At 37.6% G+C, this 21,892-nt stretch overlaps 1 protein-coding gene across 2 annotated transcripts in view; it reads right to left on the reverse strand.

Annotated features, from left to right (window-relative positions):
* Positions 1-1,223: 1,223 nt before the first annotated feature.
* RSPO2 (R-spondin 2) overlaps positions 1,224-21,892 on the reverse strand; it is a 258,597-nt gene continuing 237,928 nt past the window's right edge. For both annotated transcript variants that reach the window (XM_027849992.1, XM_027849993.1), the window contains one exon: positions 1,224-3,299. In XM_027849992.1, the coding sequence (XP_027705793.1) occupies positions 3,184-3,299 (116 nt within the window). In that variant the 3' untranslated portion in view covers positions 1,224-3,183. The remainder of the gene's footprint in view (positions 3,300-21,892) is intronic.

Genomic DNA, 21,892 nt, shown 5'->3' on the forward strand with positions numbered 1-21,892 from the left:
TGACCCTGGCCAAGTCACTTAACACCGTTTTCCTCAGTTTCTCATATGTAAAATGACTGAAGAAAGAAATGGCAAACCACTCTGGTATCTTTGCCAAGAAAATCCCAAATGGGGTCACTAAGAGTCAGACATTACTTAAAAATGACTCAACAAGGAAATACATGACGTGGTTAAATATCAAGTTTTAATAACTTCCATCTGATTTTTACTGAATTTTAGATGATATAGTAACAACATTAACTGAGATGAATATTTAAGAAGCCTAGTGGAGATAAATTATTTTGTGAATATGACTGATTTTAGAGGAAAATTGCTATACCAAAAGCAACATGTTGAAGATGATTGACTCTTGGCTATGTAGTATAGTGGACAGAACACTGAATTTGGGAGTCAGAAAGACTTGAGATTGAACCCTGTCTCAAATACTTCACTACTTATGTGACTGGGAAAGTCATTCCACTTCTCAGCCTCATTTCCTTATCTGTCAAATGGAAATAACAGTAGTATCTGCTTTACAGAGTTGTTGTGAGGATACACTTCACAAACTTTAAAGCTATATAAATGTTTGTTATTATTTTTCTTCAGTGTACTTATGTGAACATATGTTCACTATTTAATATATTTAGTTTTATATATTTATACACACTCATTCATATAGAAACTGAAAATTTTGAAAGAATTTTAAAAACTTACCCTTGGATAATAGGATAAGGATAGAGATTGAATGTGTGATTTCACTGGTGTAGCAAACTCCCAAGTGAAGAAACTTTCTCTTTTAATGCAGATTTTTATCTTCTGTGTAACTCAGAGAGTTGCCTAGCACAGTGAGAGCCTGAGTTATTTCCTCCAGGTCGGACAGTTTGTCAATTTGTGTCAGAGATGGGACCTGAAGCCAAGCCTTCCTAGCTTAGTGACCCACTCACTATCCTCTACGCAGCACCTCATCATCAAACTAGCATCCTGGTGGCAAATTCCTGAGTGCACAACACTCAGATGTAACAAATTGCGATTCTATGTCACCCTTCTCTCAGTAACAAAAAAGTCATTACTTTGGACAAGAAATCCTCTAATCAAGATTTTAGAAAGTTTCTATTCAATTCCCATTGGACCATATTGTATTATTTTAATTGGGAAAAAAACTAGTTCCATGTATTGCTTTCTCACGTTTTGATGTCCATCTCCACAAATTTTACTGAAAAAAGAATAAAAAAGCTCCCCCTTGGTATTTTTGAAGTGATTTAATGCATAAAAGAACATCCCAAAAACAGAACAATTATTGGTCTCATTAACAACAAAGCATTGCAAGTATATAGGGTGTTTCCTCCCCTACCACTAAACAGGAACATACGCTAAATAAATGTGAAAGGAGGCGAGGACCTTAGGATTTGATGAGTATCCCAAAGTTTTATACAACATTCATATATGGCTTATCTCACAGCAATAATATTCTGTGATACTTAAAGATGGATATTATATTTACTCTTATTCTTATTGGTAAGGTGTTATTTCAGAGTTATTTGATGTATAACAGAAACAACAACAACAAAGACCCCACAGTGAGTAATTTGTAAATTCTAAAGAGGTAGTTTTGCCAATACAAAGGTGAGGGCTGGGGAGAGAATAGCGGTTCCCTCCTCTAGGTTTTCCTCAATATATGCGAATGTTCTATTTATGTTCTGATCTTCTACGTTGGGTTAGGATGCGAGGGGGCTATTATTTCTAAAGTCTGAAGCATAGAAATCCACAACAAAGTGAGCATTCAATTACCTTTGGGAATCTCCTAACAGACTCAGAGTCCCAGGTTTGAAATGACACGTTCAGCTTCCCCAAAACTTGCTAGGATTTGTGACCTGACCAGCAGTGTCCACAATTAGATCACCATTGTCCCCAAATTTCACTGGTGGCCTGAGGATGATAACTTAAAAGGTCTGCTATGGTGATTGGAGTCAATCTTGTAAAAGTACCTCATGCCAGGCCTGAGATTGCTTCTATTAGAAAAAAAGAAAGAAAGAAAGAAAAAGTATTTCCCCACCCCCCACCTGTCTTTATTTGTGAAGTTGCATGTCTGGAAATTGGAGTTAGTGCATGCAGTTTCCCATGCTCCAGTTGCGTTTCACAAAGGAGTCATAACAGACCTAAAACTTAAAGAGAGGTTCCTAAAGGGGAGAAATAACTGGGTTTTTTGCCTGTGATTGCCAGATGCCTTGCGCTATTTAAAGGGTGGGTCAGGAAGATTAGGCACATATTGAAAATCCTTGACACTGGTCATTGGACAACACACCAGTTGATCCTAGCCTTCTGATGGGAAACAAAACTCCAGATATTTCAAGGGGCAACAAAACATAGAAAAGATGTTCAAAAACTAGGGGAAGGGGGAAAAAGCATTTGCTAGAAGATGCATATAGAAACCACTAGAAAGGAAATGACAGAACATTAAGCAGGTATACTTTGTTATACATAAGAAAGTATAAATATACAGTAAATAAGTAGATATTAGACTCAGCATAATATGTACACATCTGAATGCCCATGAAACGATGCAGTAATTCCTGGAGCATATCATCAGCTTAAAGCAGCTCTACTATACAAGTGTTTCAAGGTAACAGATGCTGAGAACAACATAGGTTAACACTAAGTAGATATTCATATACATTTACCTCTGGAAAATGCACAAGATGCAAAACAAAGGTCAAAAATGAAATAACACTTCTACCTCCAAGTATCTTCTTTCACATAAATATGCACAAGTCCATTGTCTGTCTATGCATGTGTTTGTGCCTCGCAGCCCACTGCCCACAGGACTTCCACGCTGCCTGGCACCTGGGCTCTTGCCCTCACTGACATTGAAGGAATAATAACGTCTTCATTCGGCTTCTTCTGCACCTGCTCTCACTGATGCACCCTCAGTGAGCTCCTATCTCCGCAGGCTCCCGCTTAAAATTAAAGTATAAATAACACCCCCACCCCACCCCCAGCTCTCCAAACTTGTGGGTTTCTTTCACTGTCACAGCTTACTTGCAACCAATACTGTCAAAGCAGCATAAAGGCGGTGCCCGGGTGTGTGCAGGAGCCGAGCGAAGAGAGAGCAGCTTTGTGCACTTCTGCAAAACAAAAACTAAACAAAACAAAAATCCACCAAAAAACAGAAAAGGAAAAAAAAAAAAAGAAAAACTGTCCTTTTTTTTATTGGCTTGCTCTGTCTGTAGCAAGGAAGACACTGTGTTGCTCCTGTGCTCTTTCTATTAACTTCCTTTTCTTCTTCTTGTTCTTCTTGTCCTTCGTCTTTGGAGTTCTCTTCCCTAGAGGAGATGGGAGGTTTGGGGGTGGGGGAGACAGAAGATGAAAGGATAAAGTTAGAGAAGCTTTCTCAGCCAAAGAGAATCCAGACAATTTAGAATTTTGCACAAAGTCCATCTGGAAAGCATCGCCTGTGGAGGAAAAACTGCTGGGGAGAGAAAATAGTTCACAATAGACAGTATAGTAATAATTTGCTAAATTGGGTGTCCTGTTAGAATACATGGATTTGTCTTCCTGCTCAAGGGAAATGATACCATAAAAATCTCTCATTGGCCCATTCAGTTTTGAAAATATCATTATGCCTTACACACAAAGAGTCTATTTGGTTGACTTTTTTCCAGGTCAGACCTGTGATTTAATTGATTCATTTCAATGGAGGGAAGTCCCAGGGAAAAAAATTCTCTCCACCAGTCCAGGTTGGCACCTACTCTGGAAATTATTGTTAGAGAGTTGGATGACATATTGGGAAGTTCAGCAGTACTTTGCCTAGGGTTACACATCCTTTATGTAGCAGAGGCAGGAGGAGTTGAACTCTGACTCTGAGCTCAATAAAATATGTATTTAACTTCCCCCCATATCCTTTAAACCAACTTTTTAGTGATGTAGTCCTCCAGCCTCCGTTTTACTTCCATGCTCATCATTTTACTGTTGGTCCACACTTCAATAGACAAAAGATGACAAGCAAGTACCTCAGAAATTCACAACATCTGCTTCCTTCTGCCTCCCTCAAACCCTAACAGAAAATGAATAGACAGGTACACAGGCCATTTCTGATGATGAGGGTGATAGCAGCTAATATTTATAAGATTTAATAATATTGAAGATTTGCAGAGCACTTTATTTATATCATTTTACTTGACCCTAACAACTCTGTGAGATAGTTATCATTATCCCCATAACACTGATGTATAAACTGAGGGTGAAAGATTAAGTGACTTTCCCTAAGTCATGCCATGTTTGAAATTTAACAAAAGGGTAAACTGAGACCATTCTCTAAGCAAGATAACACTTATTATAATATGTCAATGGATTGCCACCATTTATGCCAAAGACCCTGAGCAAAAGTACAGTTCCCCTTTTACAAGTTTTGGGAAGTGCAAAGCAAAGAACAGAACAGGGTAGATGACATCACAAGACTGAGGGCAACTTGATTGGTTACAAAGCTGAGGTGCAGGGAACATGATTGGTTGAAGTCTGGTAATGACCTAGCAATGACACTCCCTTCTTCTCTCATAGACTTAGAAGTGCTCATTATTTGAATGCAGGTGTAAGATAGTGGCCCACACTTTTGGACAGCAAACCAGACATCCCTGAAGGATAGCTTGGTATTGTAAAGATGTTAGGCCTGACTCCTTTGTATTCACACACATCCCCAAAAGCAATTTAAATTCCTTGAGGCAAGAATAGATCAGTGATTAGCAACTGGATTAGAACTGGATTTCTAAACTTAACCCATTACAAGCTAGTTGAATTCTGACCTAAGTTCAGAGACAGAGAGCCATGACTTAAGCAGTTATAGGAGAAAAGCAATTAATTGTAACTAAGATCAATAAATTAATGATACAGGATCAATTCAATCTTCTCAATCACACAGCTAGTAGTAGTAGTAGTAGTAGCAGCAGTAGTAGTAGTAGTAGTAGCAGTAACAGCCAACATTTATGTAGTGCTTTAAGGTTTGCAAAGCACTTTACATATAAAATTTTGTTTTCTCCTCACTGCAACCCTTGAGACAGGTGTTACAATTATTCCCATTTTACAGATGAGGTAACTGAGGCAGAGGTTTAGTAACCAGTCTATGGTCACACAGATAATAAGTATTTGATTCAGAATTGAATCTTAGGTCTTCCTGATTCAAGGTCCAGCACTCTATTCAGCTGGCTTGACCCAGCTGTCAGACTTTATTCTCATTATGGCCTAGTAACATGGAATACTAAGTGTTTTCATAACTGTGCCTGAGCCTCCATGTAGGAAAAGTGTTAAGTGTTGTTGTAGTTCCAAATCTGGCACAAGTTTTCTGGGTTACTTTGGAAAAGTAACTTTATACACAATCCAAAGAGAATCCAGCATTGTGATCTTGAACACCAAAATGTTAATGTACTTTTCTTTTAAATTTTCAAATGCTTAGGCTACTGTAACACAAGAGATATCACACTGCAGAGTATCACCAAGTGGGTAGAAGGAAGTCAACTAGTCCTGAAATAACCTCAGGCTACCTATGCACTTGGAATCATGACTTAAAGAAGGAAAAAAAAACATATTTCCTCTAAATGAGACATGGCATAAAGTTAAGAAGTTGCTCTGGTAATCAATTATTTAATGTTATTTGTTGACTGAATTAAAGGAATTAGACTCTTGGCCAGGATGAAATAACCTTGAATAAAAAAGGATGAAGTTCAATAACCTTGGGTTCTGGAGCCTTGGAACAAATTCTATCTATAGACAAGAAGCAGAAAATAATTCCGGGACTTTTGACTGAGTGATGGTAGTGAAAAACAGTATAAACATCTAATTGGTGTGTATGCCTTAGCCCAAGGAAACAGGATAAATCTTTAAAGATGCAATGGGGGAATTAGTTCCTCTTTGGGTAGACAGGGGACTAACAAAGTCAATTCTTTCTCACTCCCAAAATATTTTAGCTACATGGATCCAGGGAAATCAAGGAGTCATTTCTTCTTGTCATAATCATAGCTTACATTTATAAAGTGCTCCCTCCCACAACATCTAAATAAATATCCCCATTACAGAAACTAACATGAACATTTGTGGTCATCATAGCCACAATGAGTTAATAGCCAAATATATATATATTCCTTTTCTTCCATATCCCACTCAAGAAACCCAACATCACATCATCTTGATCTTGAATGCTAGAATGCTGGACCAAAGCAAGTAACACTGATAAGGATAAGTGTAAATTCTTACTAGTTTTAAAAAAATTCATAGGCAAAGAATGGGACATATGTAACTATTAGCTCAACTGAAAAAGATATGGGGGTTTCAGCAAATATAAGTCAACAGTACAATATAACTGCCAAAAAACTAATATAACCTTAGGCTGGCTTATGAGAAGCTTAATAATAATAATGATTGTAATAGCATTTCTATAGTGCCTATCATGTGCCAGGCACTAGACCAAGAGCTTCTTCATAAATATCACCTCATTTGATCATTACAACAACCCTGAGAAGTAGGTGCTATTGTTATTCCCATTTTACAGATGAGGAAACTGAGGCTAACAGAAGTTAAGTGACTTACTTAGGGTCACACAGCTAGTAAGTGTCTGCAGCTAGATTTGAATTCGGGTGTTACTGACTCTAAGCCCAGCACTCTATTCACTATGAGAAAAAGAAGGAAGGAAGGAAGGAAGAGAGGGAGGGAGGGAGGAAGGAGTATAAGACTAGGAAGTTGATAGTTCTGCCTAACTCCACACCTTGATCAGATCACATTCTAGACTGCCATGATCAATTTGGGGTATGTTTTGGGAAAGACATTGTTACCTGGAAAGAGTACCCAGGAGCAGCTAGGTGGTGCTGTGGATACAGCACTGGCCCTGGAGTCAGGAGGACCTGAGTTCAAATCTGGTTTCAGACCAGACACTTTACACTTACTAGCTGTGTGACCCTGGGCAAGTCACTTAACCCCAATTGCCTTGCCAAAAAAAAAAAAAAAAAAAAGGACCCAGAGGAAGGCAACCATAGTAATGAGCCTTGAAATCCTGCAAAATAAGAACCAGTTGTAGGAACTGGAAATGGGAAATTTTAGCCTAAAAAGAAATATGTAATAGACTCATAATAATTAACTTCAATATTTAAAGGTCTTTTACATAAAAGAAGGATTTGACTTCCTCCACTTGGCCTTAGAGGGCAGAACCAAGAGCAATGAGTTAGGGATAGGGTAAAGGTCAGGGGGATTTGTGAGAGTTTACGAAGAGGCAAATTTAGCTTAATATAAGTGTAGTCTGTCCTCTCCACACACCCCCCCCATTCTTTACGCTAGCTACTTTTGGTTCTGGATATTTTTTAGATAAAAATCTTCTCCCAACCGTGGATCACATCCTTGTGTGTTACATTTTTTAATACTCAGTCATATGCTACACAATTCTTAAAACAGACTTTAAAAAATAAATAGAACTCTAAACAACATTCCCCGCCATGTACTTTAAGTTTACTTTCATACAAATACATAGACACACATATCCTATAAATATATAAACTCAGTGGGAGGAGTGGCCCTTCATAAGGATCATGAATTGGGAACACGTGCAACCAGAGTCTACATGCAGGTAGTATGTGTTACCAAAGCATGTGGAAGGGCACATTGTTCCTCTGCAGCTGAAAAGCTACCCATGTCTTCTACTGATATCACCTGTTATTTTCTGTTGGTCCTACTTATGAAGATAGGGTCAAGGGCTGCTCTGTACCAATTCCCCAACTAGGTTTTGTTTTCTGCTCCTCTTAGCTGGTGGCCAATCCTGGCCCTTTTCAGGGTTACTTGATACCTTGTACAACACTCACTAAGGATGCTGTGTTATGGTTATAACTCTGACCAGCTTTTAGTCCCATTCACCATCCTCTGGGGCTGGTTGGCAGGTCCGGTGGTCAAAGGACCTCTTTCATTTGGCTCTGTCAGTCAGCTCTTTTAGTTTCCTCCTGGGCCTGAGCTATACTCCTCGAAGGAAGTTCTCTTCATAGCCACCCAGAACTCTGCCCTTCATCTATCAGAGGTGCTGGGCTTAGTAAGTCTGTCCCTACAGGGAGGAACTGCACATTAACAGCATTCCTCAATCAACTCACTTCTCAGTTAACACCAGTAAAATTCACTTCGGCTCTTATGGTCAGTATTGTTAGCCAATCGGTGTGAAGCTCTCTGTGGTCTCCTCATTCCGGCTTGCTAAAGCCAATGGCTATGAGGATCTCTGCTTCTCAGCCAGGCTGCACAAGGAAAATACAGAAGCTGTAAGTGAGATTAGTTCTGCCTTTGGGCCTTTTCTTAGATACTTGTGTTAACTACTCCTCTTTTTTTCCCCCAGATCTCTGCTGTTTGATTCTTCTTAACCCTTCTCAGCTCTCAAACCCTTTAAGTGAACTTCATTACCCTCCCCCTGGGATACCAGGATGACTGTTATTGACAGGAAACCAGTTTTTGGATTTCTCATACCCCCTAGTTGAGTCTAATCTCCCTAGGGTTCTACTTTCCCAAACAGATGAGGAATTAAGTTCTTGAAGAGAACACAATGTATGCAGAGTCTCTGCATTTTCCCTGGCTGTCTCTCCATTCCTGGAACTTTCTCTTTCCTGATTCTGCAGATTTCTTTGAGTCTCAGTTAAAATCTCACCATCTGCAAGAAGCTTTTCCTAATCCTCCTTAACTCCAATGCCTTCTTTGCCCTTCAATTATTTCCAATTTATTTCATATTGAGGGCAGGGACTGTTTTGTTTTTTTTTTTTTTTTTACCTTTCTCTATATCTCTAGGGTTTAACACAGTGCCTGGCACAAAGGAGGCTCTTGATATATGTTTGTTGACTGACTTCACTGATGTACTGGGATAAAAAATAAACAAATGAAACATCAAAAAATCCCAAACAATTAAAACCTCATTCCAGGAGCCCCTCTGTTCTATTCAGTACAGCAACCACTGGAGAATTCCAAAGATTGGTTCTGTGAAAATAGTAATTATTATATTGACTAGAGACTTCTGAGAGACGCTGTGACCTTTCTCCCAATTTTCTCAGCAATACAAAGGTATGTCTCTCTCAGATTTCTCTACCTAAACAAAAACTTCCTTAAAATTAGAATGGTTCCAAGTCATGGAATCATGAATCTGAGAGTTGGAAGTGACTGAATTGGTCATCTAGTCCAACTTATGTTGCTCAGTCATTTCAGTTGTGTCTGACTCTTTGTGACCCCATTCAGGGTTTTCTTGACAAAGATACTGGTTTGTGATTTCATTCTTCAGTTCATTTTACAGATGCAGAAACTGAGGCAAACAGGGTTTAGTGACTTGCCCAGAGTCACACAGGAAGTGTTCAAGGTAGGATTTGAACTCAAGAAGATGAGTCTTCCTGACTCAGACCTAGAACTCTATCCACTGCACCTCCTAACTGTCCTTGTCCAACTTATGCACAAAACAAACCCCCAGTTATCACATACCCAGCAAGTTACTGTCCAGTTTCTACTTGAAGACCTCCCATAAGGTGGAACTGACTACCTCCTAAAGCAGATTTTTGTTGCCTTCTAAATGTTAGGAAAATCTTCCTGAAATCAAGCCTAAACTGGCTTCTTTAAAACTTTTATCCATTGTTCCTAGTTCTATCCTCTGAGGTCAAATATAAAAAGTCTAGTCACTTTCCTCCAGTGATACGCCTTGATATACTTAAAGATAGTTAATTTTCTCTGGAGACTTCTTCAGGCCAAATAACTCCAGTTCCTTCAACTAATCCTCATATGACATGGACTCAAGGCCCTTCGTTACCTGTATTGCCCTTCTCTGGATACCTACCAGTTTATCAATGTTCTTCTCAAACACTGGTGCCTAGAATAAACACAATACTCCAAACGAAGTCTGACACTGGCAAAATATACTGAGATTATACTCTCTCTGTTCCTGGCAGCTATAACACTCATCATCATCATCATCATAAAGATAATGATAGTAATAATGACTAGCATTCATGAAGCACATAAAAGCACTTTACATATCTTACTTTTGATTCTAATGACCCTGTGAGATTTAGTGCTATTATTTTCCTGATTTTTAGATATGACGAAATGGAGATTGAGAGAGGTTAAGTAACTTCCCTGGGGTCACACAGCTAGTCTGTGTCTGAGACAGGATCTAATTTCAGTTTTCATGACTCTTAAGTCCAAATACCCTTTCCACTGTATGCCCTAGCTGCCTCTAAAGTCAAATGGACTGCTTAGGAGGTAAAGATCTATGCTCATTAGAAACCTTTGAATAAAGACTGAAAAACCACTTGTCCATATATTGTATTCTTGTTTAGGGACAAGCTGGGCTGGATGATTTCCATGGACCTTTCCAATGCAGAGGTACTGTCATTCTAAGATCTCTAAGTAACTTAACCTAGTGAGAAATATGGCTAACTAATTCAACATAGATAAACTGGAAATTTTGAAAATCTTGGGCTGCAGACTACCTAAGTGGCTAAATCATCATTTCCTTTCCTGTAAGCAGTGAGGTTATAGTAGCTTGCATTCAATAAGCCTGTATTAATTTCCTACCATGGGCCAAGTAATCTGCCAGGTGTGAGGGATAAAAAGACAAAAATATCATCAAGGAGCTTACATTCTAACAGTATCCCAATATGCAGGGGACCCAAGATCTAGGACCACTCTAACTAGGTGTGTGACCTTGGACAAGTCACTTTACATCTATGGCCCTCAATTTATGAGCTTATAAATTGAAGGAACTAAGCTAGATGGCCTACCAAGGTTCCATCCACCTCTACATGATCACTCCTAGCAGAATAAGATAGACCACAGCTAAAGGGTCACCCTTCTCAATTCACACCCCAGTGAATCTTAGTCTAATAGTCTCTAAAGTTCTGTTCATTCAATAAACGAAGAAGAAACTCTAGGTTCTCAAAAGCTAAGTGACTTTTCTTGTTTTCGTGATTCATTCTCACTTGGCACAAATGGAATATAGGCCAAGGAGAAGGTGATCTCCTAATGTCAAATGCTCTTAGTTTATTGGGCAGTTAATAAAAGCCTAGGAACATGGGAAGTTCAGATGAGTTATACAATACAGAGTACAAAGGAGTCAATTTGAAAATGAATGGGCCAGATGCTATATTGAGAATGTGCATTAATTCCTTTAGGGCACTATAAAAATCTTTCAGTCTGTTCTTTGGAAAAGATTGTTTATTAGCACTCCATTAACCAGAAAGAGTTAAAGCATCTCTAACATGGAGAAATTTACTCTCTTCTTTGGATCGAATCAGAACTGGTATTTCCTATTTAGCTTTAAAAGAATATAATTTTAAACTGAGGAAAATGTTTTTACTTTATGGCCAAAAACCAGTTTGGTAAAGAGTCACAAACTTTGTCAGATAAACCTAATCTAATTCTGTGCTTCATAATTTGAGATAAATGAACTATTGCCCAGAATAAACACAATGGCTACAAAAAAGAGAAAAAATAACATTTCTTTTTTATATGACACTACATTAAAATAATGAGAACATGATTGTGTTCCCATATTAAATTATAAGGGTCCTTGGAGTTAACTTCTGCTTTTCATTAAAGTCTGGCATTAATGTCACAAATGGCATTTTGCCATCTTTAAATCTAGTTAATCCTACCCAGTGAAACCTCAGCCTAACCGATCATTAATCAAAGCAGCCTTAAAGTTACAACTATTTAGTAACACTGTATCTAATGACGAGACACACCTAATAAGGTCAGAGAGATGAAATACTTAACACGAAATGGCATATTTAAGAGAAAATGGTTCCAATTACAAGAGTTTTACCAAGTTTTCCTTAGTTCTATATTTTATCTTACAGGGAAAAACAGCCCAAGTTAAAAAAGAATAATGTCGCTGGCTCTATTTTTTACATCTCATTAGATAAGAGTTTTTAGTAATGAATTTATGAAGCTAGAAACTTCTTTGAATAGCAAATTGGAGATGAAGACATAAAAAATAAATGATAACATCATTAGGTGAAAAGGTTTATTCTACCAATATCAAGTTCTTTATCTGGAATCTTTAGTTTATGGATGTCATTCAACAAAAACAAATCTTTTCACAACTTTCTGCAAATTTGGAGGAAGAAAGTTTCCTTTGAACTAAAACCACATCTAAATCATATAATATTTTAAACTACCTGAAAAGAAGGCTCAGAGTTCAGCCATTTGCTCAGTTTTGATTATTCTGATATAATTTCTTTCTTACTACAATATAAGATTGCCTAAGGGCTTGTGATAAATGCACTATTGTATAAGAAGGAAGCCATTCCATATTTCTATTCAGCTATTCACATCACAGCAGATACCTGAATTAGGTAGTTAATAAAAACACAGTGTATTAACTTCCACCCAGGAGTACTTCCCTAGGAAAAGGGAATAAAATCTCTTTACAACTAGGATAATTCCTATAATTTGTGTGGTGCTAGTTTCAACTATTAGTAGAAAACCTGGAGCCCAATTTGTAACTCTGAAAATCTTCCCAAGAGAGCTCATTTCAAATGCACCACCCTTTATTTAGAATCATTTCTCACAGATTTATTACCAACACCAAGGAGTTAAGATGGCTACTCAGGATTTGACTTGTATTAGGCCACAATTAAGGGGCCATATTTTGTGGTCCTTGGGAGGTTATTCCTACTTCCCTAAAGACACAAAGATCCTGAGAAAAATGTAAAAATAACTGCAAATAAAATGTATAAAAATGCTTGCATACTCTCCTTCCCCCAGGCAATATAAAGATTTGCATATTCTTGAACTAGGAGAACACTGTACAAAGTAACAGCCAACATTGTGCGATGACCAACTTTGATACACTTAAGTCTTCTCAGCAATACAAGGATCTAAGACAACTCCAAAAGACTCATGATGGAAAATTCTATCCACATCCAGAGAAAGACCTGTGGAGTCTGAATGCAGATGAAAGCATACTATTTTTACTTTTTTTAATTTAGTTTCTTCTTTCTCATGGTTTTTCCCTTTGGTTCTAATTCTTCTTTACAACATGACTGATGTGGAAATATGTTTAATATGATTGTACATGTATAGCCTATATCAGATCAGTCTTGGGAAGGGGGGAGTGGAAGAAAGGAGAGCAAATTTAGAACTCAAAATCTTATAGAAATGAATATTGAAAACTAAAAACAAATAAATGAAACTTAAAAATAAAAATCTTCAATAATATAAAAATGATTCCTATATAGTTGAAATACAAGAGGGAAAACTAAATTTAACAAAATAATTAAAATAAGCAAAACTAATATTTGAGTTTTCCCTTTATGATACACTAAAGATATATGGTAGTAGTAATATTAAAATATAAAAGTTGATTCCATGTAGTCTACACAAAATCTGTTGCATTCAGAAAGACTCACCAGACACCGTGAAAATGACTTCAAGTGTTTCTACTTATCCTGAATGCTTCAGAATCACCTGGTATGGGTAGCAGTAAAAGTCTAGTTTGATGGCTCATTGGCCCATACTATTTTTGCCAAGAAAAAGATGGTAGTCTTAATTTGTTTTCTTGCTTCTCTATCAACTATATAAATACCTCTGAACAACATGCTGCCTGAGTGTCAGAATATAAACACCTTATATCAAATATTTTCAAGTTTAGGATTTCTCTGGCACGTAAAAATATATAACTTAGTCTTTATAAATATATAAACTCAGTTGCCACATTGGTATTTCTAAAGCCCAGATTTGACCATGTCACTCTTCCCTGGATAAAGAGCCTTAGTTTCTCCATATTATCCAAAGGATAAAATACAAACTTTTCTCTGTTTTACATTTACAATCCTTCTGGTTCTAACACATTTTTTTCTGGCTGATTCCATGTTATAACCACCACTCCCCACACACAATATTTCAGACAAACAAGCTTACTTGTGTTACCCATACATGGCATTCCATCTTCTGGACATGTGCCTTGTTGTACAGGCTTTCCCCCACCTTCTTGGAACAATGACTTCTTACCTCTACTTCTTGGAATTCCTAGGTTGTTTATAGATTTAGTTCAAGGAGCATTTCCTACAAGAAGCTTACAAGAAAGCCTACAAGAACAGGGGAGAGAGAAAGAGAAGGGAGAGGGAGAGAATGAACAATTTATTATCTGTGTATATGTTTCCCTCCACTAGAATATAAGTTCCTTGAGAGTAATGACTTTTCATTTCTTTGTGTCCTCACCACCTGTCAAATCTTCAAATTCTGTAAGAGGGGTCCAAGTAGAAGGAACAAAATCAAGACAATTAAGGGGGAAGGGCCTAGGGAAAAGCATTCAAGGAAATGGAAATTGACAAGGTAAGTAGAACAAAGGAAAATAACACAAAATAGTGAAACAGTTAAGAAGCTAAAGTGATAAGAATAAACTTGAGGCTTATCAAGAATATGGAGAATGGGAAAATGGTCACACTGAAGGAAAAAGGCAATGGAACAATTGGAGCTAAAACAAACAAGATGAGGTTCTTCTGGGGCAGCTAGATGGCTCAGTGCATAGAGCACCTGCTCTGGAGTCAGGAGGACCTGAATTCAAATCCAGCCTCAGACCAAACACTTGATACTTACTAGCTGTGTGACCCTGGGCAAGTCACTTAACCCCAATTGCCTAAAAAATAAAAAATAAATAAAAAAAGATGAGGTTCCTCTAAAAAAGAAGAAAGTGTATGTTTTGAAAATGACACAGTTGAAGACCAATGCAGGGAGAAACAGAAGTGATTTCATCATCTAAATATAATATAGACTAAGTAGAAAGAATGAGAAAATACATAAGGACTTCAGAAAAGACTACAAGCCTGGTACAGAAGTATGGAAGTTGTTTGTGTGTGTGTGGAAGTGGGGGCGAGGTGGAATCTTTTTTTTTTCAGTTCACAAGCATTTAAAATTGAAATTGATAATTCCCAAAAGTTAATGTCTTCTTGATATTCTTAAATGACAATTTTATCTTTCAAAATATATGTGAAACAATAAGGGGATAGTAAATACTGGAACTTATTCTCATGAAAAGAGATATTGGTGGCTGGAATGGAAATGATGGGGACATTTAGATGGGGGAAGTAACTACTCTCACCTAAAGTTTGTGAAAGAGGAGAAGAAAGCTAATCAACATCTGACATGTAATGCTGGGAAAGCAGATTTCAGAAGATTCAATGGAATGATGACTAGGATTTCATGGACTAAAATTTCACGAAAGCAGTTATCCTAGGAAGGATGGGAAATCCTTAAGAATGAAATTTTAAAGATTGAAAGAGACAGTTCCAATGAAGGAGAAAAACAGGAATTGACTGAAAAGATCAATGTGAATGCACAGATTATTCAACAACAAACAGATTAATAAATAAAAGGAAATATACAAAAGAGGGAAGCAATGGGAAGGCAACACAGGATACATATTACAGCCCAGTATGGTCCCATTAGAATAGTATCAGGCATTCTAAACTGAACCTGGTGAGGAGCACTTATGACAAGAAATTTTTCTTTTTTTTTGCCTTACAGCTAAGGAAGGGAGAGGAACTACTAAGCCTATACCCCCCCTAAAAAGATCAAAGAGAGAGGAAAAGGAACCATATATACAAAAATATTGGTAGGAGCTCTTTTTAGCATGGCAAACAACTGGAAACTATGGGTAAATACCTATCCAAAAAATTATGGCACGTGACCATAAAGGAATTATCACAGTCCTGTAAGAAATGATGAAAGAGATGGTTTTGGAAAAAAAACCTGGGAAGACTTGCATTAACTAATGCTGAGTAAAATGAGAAGAACCAGGAGAATAATTTACACAATAAGAAAATTATAAAGACAATTTTGAAAGACTTAAGAACACTGAACAATGTAATGACCAACCATGATTTCAGAGGACCAAAGATGAAGAATGCTGTTTACCTATTTCCTAACAAAAGGGTGATAGATTCAAGATGCAGAATGAGACTCACATTTTTGAATGGTCAATGTGGGAATTTGATTTGATTGACAATGCATATTTGTTACAAGGGTTTTAATTTTTATAATAAGGTATGGGGAGATGGAAAGGAAAGAAAGTAAATCCTCATTAAAAGAAAGAAATAGGCCTTAGCTGGAGTGGAAGGGTTGAATCATTATAACAGAAATAAGGCAGAGCTGCTCAATTATTATAGAGCTTTTTTTTTTCATTTTCAGGTAGAGATAATAACTATTGCACTGGAAATGACAGAAAAAAAATGATTAACTGGGAGTTGAATAGGGAGTTCAACAGGAAGATGAATAAGGAAATAAAGATCACCAAGTTGCCTTTGATGAATTCAAGATACTTGATCAGATAAACTGGAACCTTGGGTATTGAAAAAAAATGGCATATATGATTGCTGAGTCCCCCCATCTCCCTCAGTTACACGTGAAAGATGGTAGAAAACTGGACAGGTACTATAGGATTATAGAAGGATATATGGTATTTGGATTTTTTTTAAGGGAAGAGAACAGGGTCTGCAAACTATACGCATTGTGAATTTGAGTTGGATTCCTAGGAATTCTAGGATGGATTTTTAAAGAGGTTAGTGAATTTCTAGAAAAGGATGCAGGGACTACAACAAGCCAGCAGGACTTCATCAATTATAGGTCATGCCAGACTAATTTTACCTTCTTTGTTTTTTTTGTTTGTTTGTTTTGTTTTCAGTTTCTAAACTGGGGATCTAGGAATGGTATAATATTTACCTAGATTTTTGAGAGAGTTTTAATGATTTAACTTATATCATTCTAGACTAAGATGAATAATACAATTAGACTCAATATGTTGAATGACCAAACCAAGGTGTAGAAATTGTTCTGTATCAACCTAATAGTATATCTCCAGAGGACTACTTACCTTTGCTTGTCTCTGTGATGTTTGACATTTATATCAATGTCTTAGATATAGGTATAAATGTCTTACTCATAAAGTTTTAATATATACAAAATTTGCATGGATAGATATTACATGAGATGACAGAATTGGGATCCAAAAAGGTCTTGAGAGGCTAAAGCATTCAGCTGAATCTTGTTGGTCAGGTGTTTTCAATCATGTCTGACTCATCTGTCCCCATTTGAGGTTTTCTTGACAAAGATACTGGAGTGGGTTTGCCATTTCCTTCTCCAGCTCATTTTACAGATGAAGAAACTGGGGAAAACAGGGTTAAGTGACTTGCCCAGGATCACATGGCAAGTAGGTGTGTGAGACCATATTTGAACCCAGGTCTTCGTGACTTCTGGCCCAGCACTCTCTCCACTGAGTCACCTAATTGCCCGAGCTGAATCTAATAACATGAAATTCAATAGGGAAAAATGTAGAAACTTTACACTTGGATTCAAGAAATCAACATTATAAGAATAGCAAGAGGAAGGTATCATTAGATAGGAATTTTTCTTCAAATTAACAGGGCAAGAGCTCAATGAGTTAGCAATGTGATGTAGCCACCAGTACAGCTAACACCATCTTGGGCTACATTAACAAAGGTAAGGTTTTCAAGAATATGTGAGAGTTCTGTTCTTGCCATTGGTCAGACTCCATCTGGAGAACTGTGCTAAGTTCTCAGTGTCACAATTCAAGAACAACATTGATAACCTGGAAGCTATCCTGAGAAAGAAAATAAGAATTGTAAGGGGCCTTAATTCCATACCATGAGACCTAAAGGAATTAACGATATTTTACTTGAAGGGAAGGCTGGGGACAAGACAATTGATGTTTGAGTAACTGAACAGCTACCAAGTGGAAGATGGTTTAGATTTGTTCTGTTTGTTTCAAGATAGCAGAACAAGAAGCAATGGGCAGATCACGCAAGAGGTAAGTTGAGGCTTGATGTCAGAAAAAATATCCTAACAATCAGAACCATGGAGATACGGAATGCACTGCCTGGGGAGGGTATGGGTTCTCTCCCTCCTCAAAGTCTTTCCATAGAGGCTAAAAGAACACTCATTTGGTAATGGTAATAATTAACAATAATCATAATAATGGGATTATGTTTTATATAACCCTAATTTAAGTGGCATTAGGTTTTCCAGAGGAATCTGCAGGGTAGCGGAGATAACAATGAATTTAGAGTCCAAAGACTTGAGTCCAAGTCTTGGTGCTTCTACTTTATGATCTGAGTGACCTAGCAAAGTAGTTGAACATTCCCAGTCTCAGTTCACCCACCTGCAAAATGTTGTCTATAACATCTACCTCACAGTGAGGACTAAATTAGATTTTGCATCATTGAGAAGGTCTTTTCCAGCTGTCAATATATATTCTACCTCAGAGAATCCCAAACTCTCTACAAAGCTCAGCTTAAGTCCCATCTCTGACAGGAAGCCTATTCTGATTCCTTCTAATTAATAGTGTCCCACAAAACTACTCTGTATGTACTTTGTACACATTTTTATTTACCACGCATGTACATATACAATTACATATGTGCATATATATATATATATGTCTACATATAGACATAACATATGTATCGTTATACATGTTGCTTCTTCTAATAGAATTCAAGTTCTTGACAACACTGTCATTTTCATCTTTGTGTTTCCCAGTCCCTGGCAAATATAAAGCACCTGACAAATTCTTATTGAATTTGATTCTATGGTTGATAAAGTGTTTTGTAGATTGTAAAGCATTCTATAACGGCAACCTTGTAGTCCGACTATTCTTGATTCTAGTACTGGACTGACTAATTGCCTTTGCAGCTGCATTTTAAGATAACTGTCTAATAATTCTCAGTAGTCATTTTTCTGCTGTTTCTCAACTCCTCAAGGGAAAAAATATGTCAAATCACACAAATGACTAAGATGTACACATTGTCTCAAAAGGAGACAATGGCAACTTATGTTTGTTCCACTTTCAAAGAAAGTTAGAAATTGTTTTATATCAGTATGACTTTATCACATACCTGTCTAAGTATCTATGTACCAGGTATTGCCCTGGGTACTCAGGAAACAAAAAAAAATCCAACTGATTGCCATCAAGGAGCTTATTAAAGGGAAACAGAAGTACACAGAGAAATCAGTACAAAAGAGATAGGTAGATAGAGAGAAATCATTTAAATATGAAATCATTGGGGGGGAAGAAATGTGGGGAAGCACTAATAAATGAAAGGATCAGGAAAAATCTCAGGTACAAGATGGTACAAGAGTTCTGGAATCCAAGCAAGAACATTACAGACAAAAGAAGTAACTGCCTATAGAAAAGGTATTAAGGTAGAAGCTAGAGTTCCAGGTCCTGGAAATAGCAAGAAGGCCAGTTTGACTAGAATTTAAAGTGAGTGAGAGGGGATAAAATGAAATCTGACTGAAAAGGTAGGTTGGAGTTTGACTGTGAAAATCTTGAAAGTCTCAAAAGAGTTTGTATTTTATCCAAGGGGCAATAGGAAGGTACTTTTAATTTTCTGAAGTATGGAGCTACTATGGTCTAGAACAGGGGTGGGGAACCTGCGTGCTTGAGGCCACATGTGGTCCTCTAAGTCTTCAAGTGTGTCCCGTTGACTGAATCCAAACTTTACAGAACAAATCCCCTTAATAAAAGGATTTGTTCTGTAAAACTTGGACTCAGTCAACGGGCCACATGCGAGGACCTAGAAGGCCACATGTGGCTTGAGGCCACAGGTTCCCCACCCCTGGAACATCAATTTGGTGACTATGTGGATGATGGATAGGTGAGGAAGTGATTAGGAAGACTATTTCAATAGTTGAGTTAGTGCATGTAAGTTGGCAGATATGAGATATGTTCAAAATAGTAATACTTTCTGAGAAATTTATCAGAGGTCATTCAGTCTATTACACATAGAATTTTTTTCTGAGAATGTTATCTGTTGCCTTTTTTCTAGCTTATTTTTAAATGGTTTCATTTTTTAAAAATATTCTTTTGTGAAAATAGAGGAATATTCAGCTATAAGAAATACTTGATCCTTTTTGAGAGATCATCCAATCTTCAATCTGATATTTCAAGGTATTTTCGACACATGGTATTAGAGATGTAGGTCAGGCTTCTCATTATCATATCTTTTAGAGCCAATCTTGACTCAATTACATCAAAACAGCCATCTTCTCTATAGAAAGATACCCAAGATTCTTTCCACTTACTCCAAGCAATGTTTAATAAAACACCTTTGCTGTCATAGTAACACCTGGACCAATCCTCAGGGTGACTTTTACTTTAGAGTTTGACCTTGGAAAAGCACTGGAGGTGGGGCAGAGCCAAGATGGTGGAGCAAAAGCAGTGACTTGCTTGAGCTCTCCCCCAAACCCCTCCAAATACCTGTAAAAAATGGTTCCAAACAAATTCTAGAGCAGCAGAACCCACAAAAAAAACCAGAGTGAAACACATTTCCAGCCCAAGACAACGTGGATGGTTGATTGGAAAAGTCTATCATGCCAGGCTGGGAGAGGAATGCAGTTCAGCTTGGGTCCACAGATAAAGACCAGGCCTCAGTGAACCTGGGGCAGGCCTCAGGGGACTGAATCACAGGCAGCTGTGGCAGTTTCCAGACTTCTCAACCCACAAATGACAAAGACAACTTAGAAGGTCAGGAGGAAAAGTATGTGACTGCCATGAGAGAAAAGCTCAGTCCCAACCCCAGTCCCTGCACAGCCCTGAGGAGATGGCTGCTTCCAAAGCTCTAGGCCCACAGACTGAGGGGGAATCGAGTGGCTGATAAGAAGGGGATTGCAGGGATCTCTTTGCTTGTGCTGAGGCAGGAATCTCTTGCTTTGACCTTGCTTGGCTCTGGGTCACAGTTCTGGGTTGCTGTCCTGGGGTGAGGAGGAGTGTTGGCATGGTGGAGCTTGTAATGGTGATGGAGAGGAAAGCCTCATCACAGTTCCAAGGCAATAAAGAGTGCTAGTGGTCACTCATAGACCAGAGTACAGGCCAGGAAAGGAGTAAACACCTCACCCTTGATTGTACCACCTTGGAAGAACTGAAAATTTACAGGTCTCTAGAAGTATTTCTGAAAACAGCTGCACAAAACCACTGAAGCTTGGGACAGTACACCCTCCATACTGGAAGCAGAGCCCTACCTTACCAAAAAGTTTATAACGCAAGTAATTTTCTGGGATCATGAGCAAACAGTGCAAAAAATAGACCAATCTTTCTCTGGTGACAAAGAGGATGAAAATATACAACTAGAAGAAGACAACAAAGTCAAAGCTCCTACCTCCAAAGCCTCCAAGAAAAATATGAATTGGTCCCAGGCCATGGAAGTATTCAAAAAGGATTTTGAGAAGCAAGTAAGAGAAGTAGAGGAAAAACTGGGAAGAGAAATGACAGTGATGCAAGAAAATAATGAAAAACAAGTCAACAGCTTGCTAAAGGAGACCCAAAAAAATCCTGAAGAAAATAACGCCTTAAAAAATAGCCTAATTCAAATGGCACAAGAGATCCAAAAAGCCAATGAGAAGAAGAATGCCTTAAAAAGCATTTAATGCCTTAAAATGACCTTAAAATTGGCCAAATGGAAAAGGAAATCCAAAAGCTCACTGAAGAGAATACTTCCTTAAAAATTAGAAGGGAGCAAATGGAAGCTAGTGACTTTATGAGAAATCAAGACATTGTAAAACAAAACCAATATAATGAAAAAACAGAAGACAATGTGAAATATCTCACTGCAAAAACAACTGACCTGGAAAACAGATCCAGGAGAGATAAATTAAAAATTATTGGACTATCTGAAAGCCATGAACAGAAAAAGAGCTGAGACATCATCTTTCAAGAAATTATCAAGGAAAACTGCCCTGATATTCTAGAACCAGAGGGTAAAATAGAAATGGAAAGAATCCACTGATTACCTCCTCAAAGAGATCCCCAAAGGAAAACTCCTAGGAATATTGTAGCCAAATTCCAGAATTTCCAGGTCAAGGAGAAAATATTGCAAGCAGCCAGAAAGAAACAATTCAAGTATTGTGGAAACAC

This window comes from Vombatus ursinus, unplaced genomic scaffold, assembly GCF_900497805.2.
Source record: "Vombatus ursinus unplaced genomic scaffold, bare-nosed wombat genome assembly UNPS02008961.1, whole genome shotgun sequence".
Lineage (NCBI taxonomy): Eukaryota > Metazoa > Chordata > Mammalia > Diprotodontia > Vombatidae > Vombatus > Vombatus ursinus.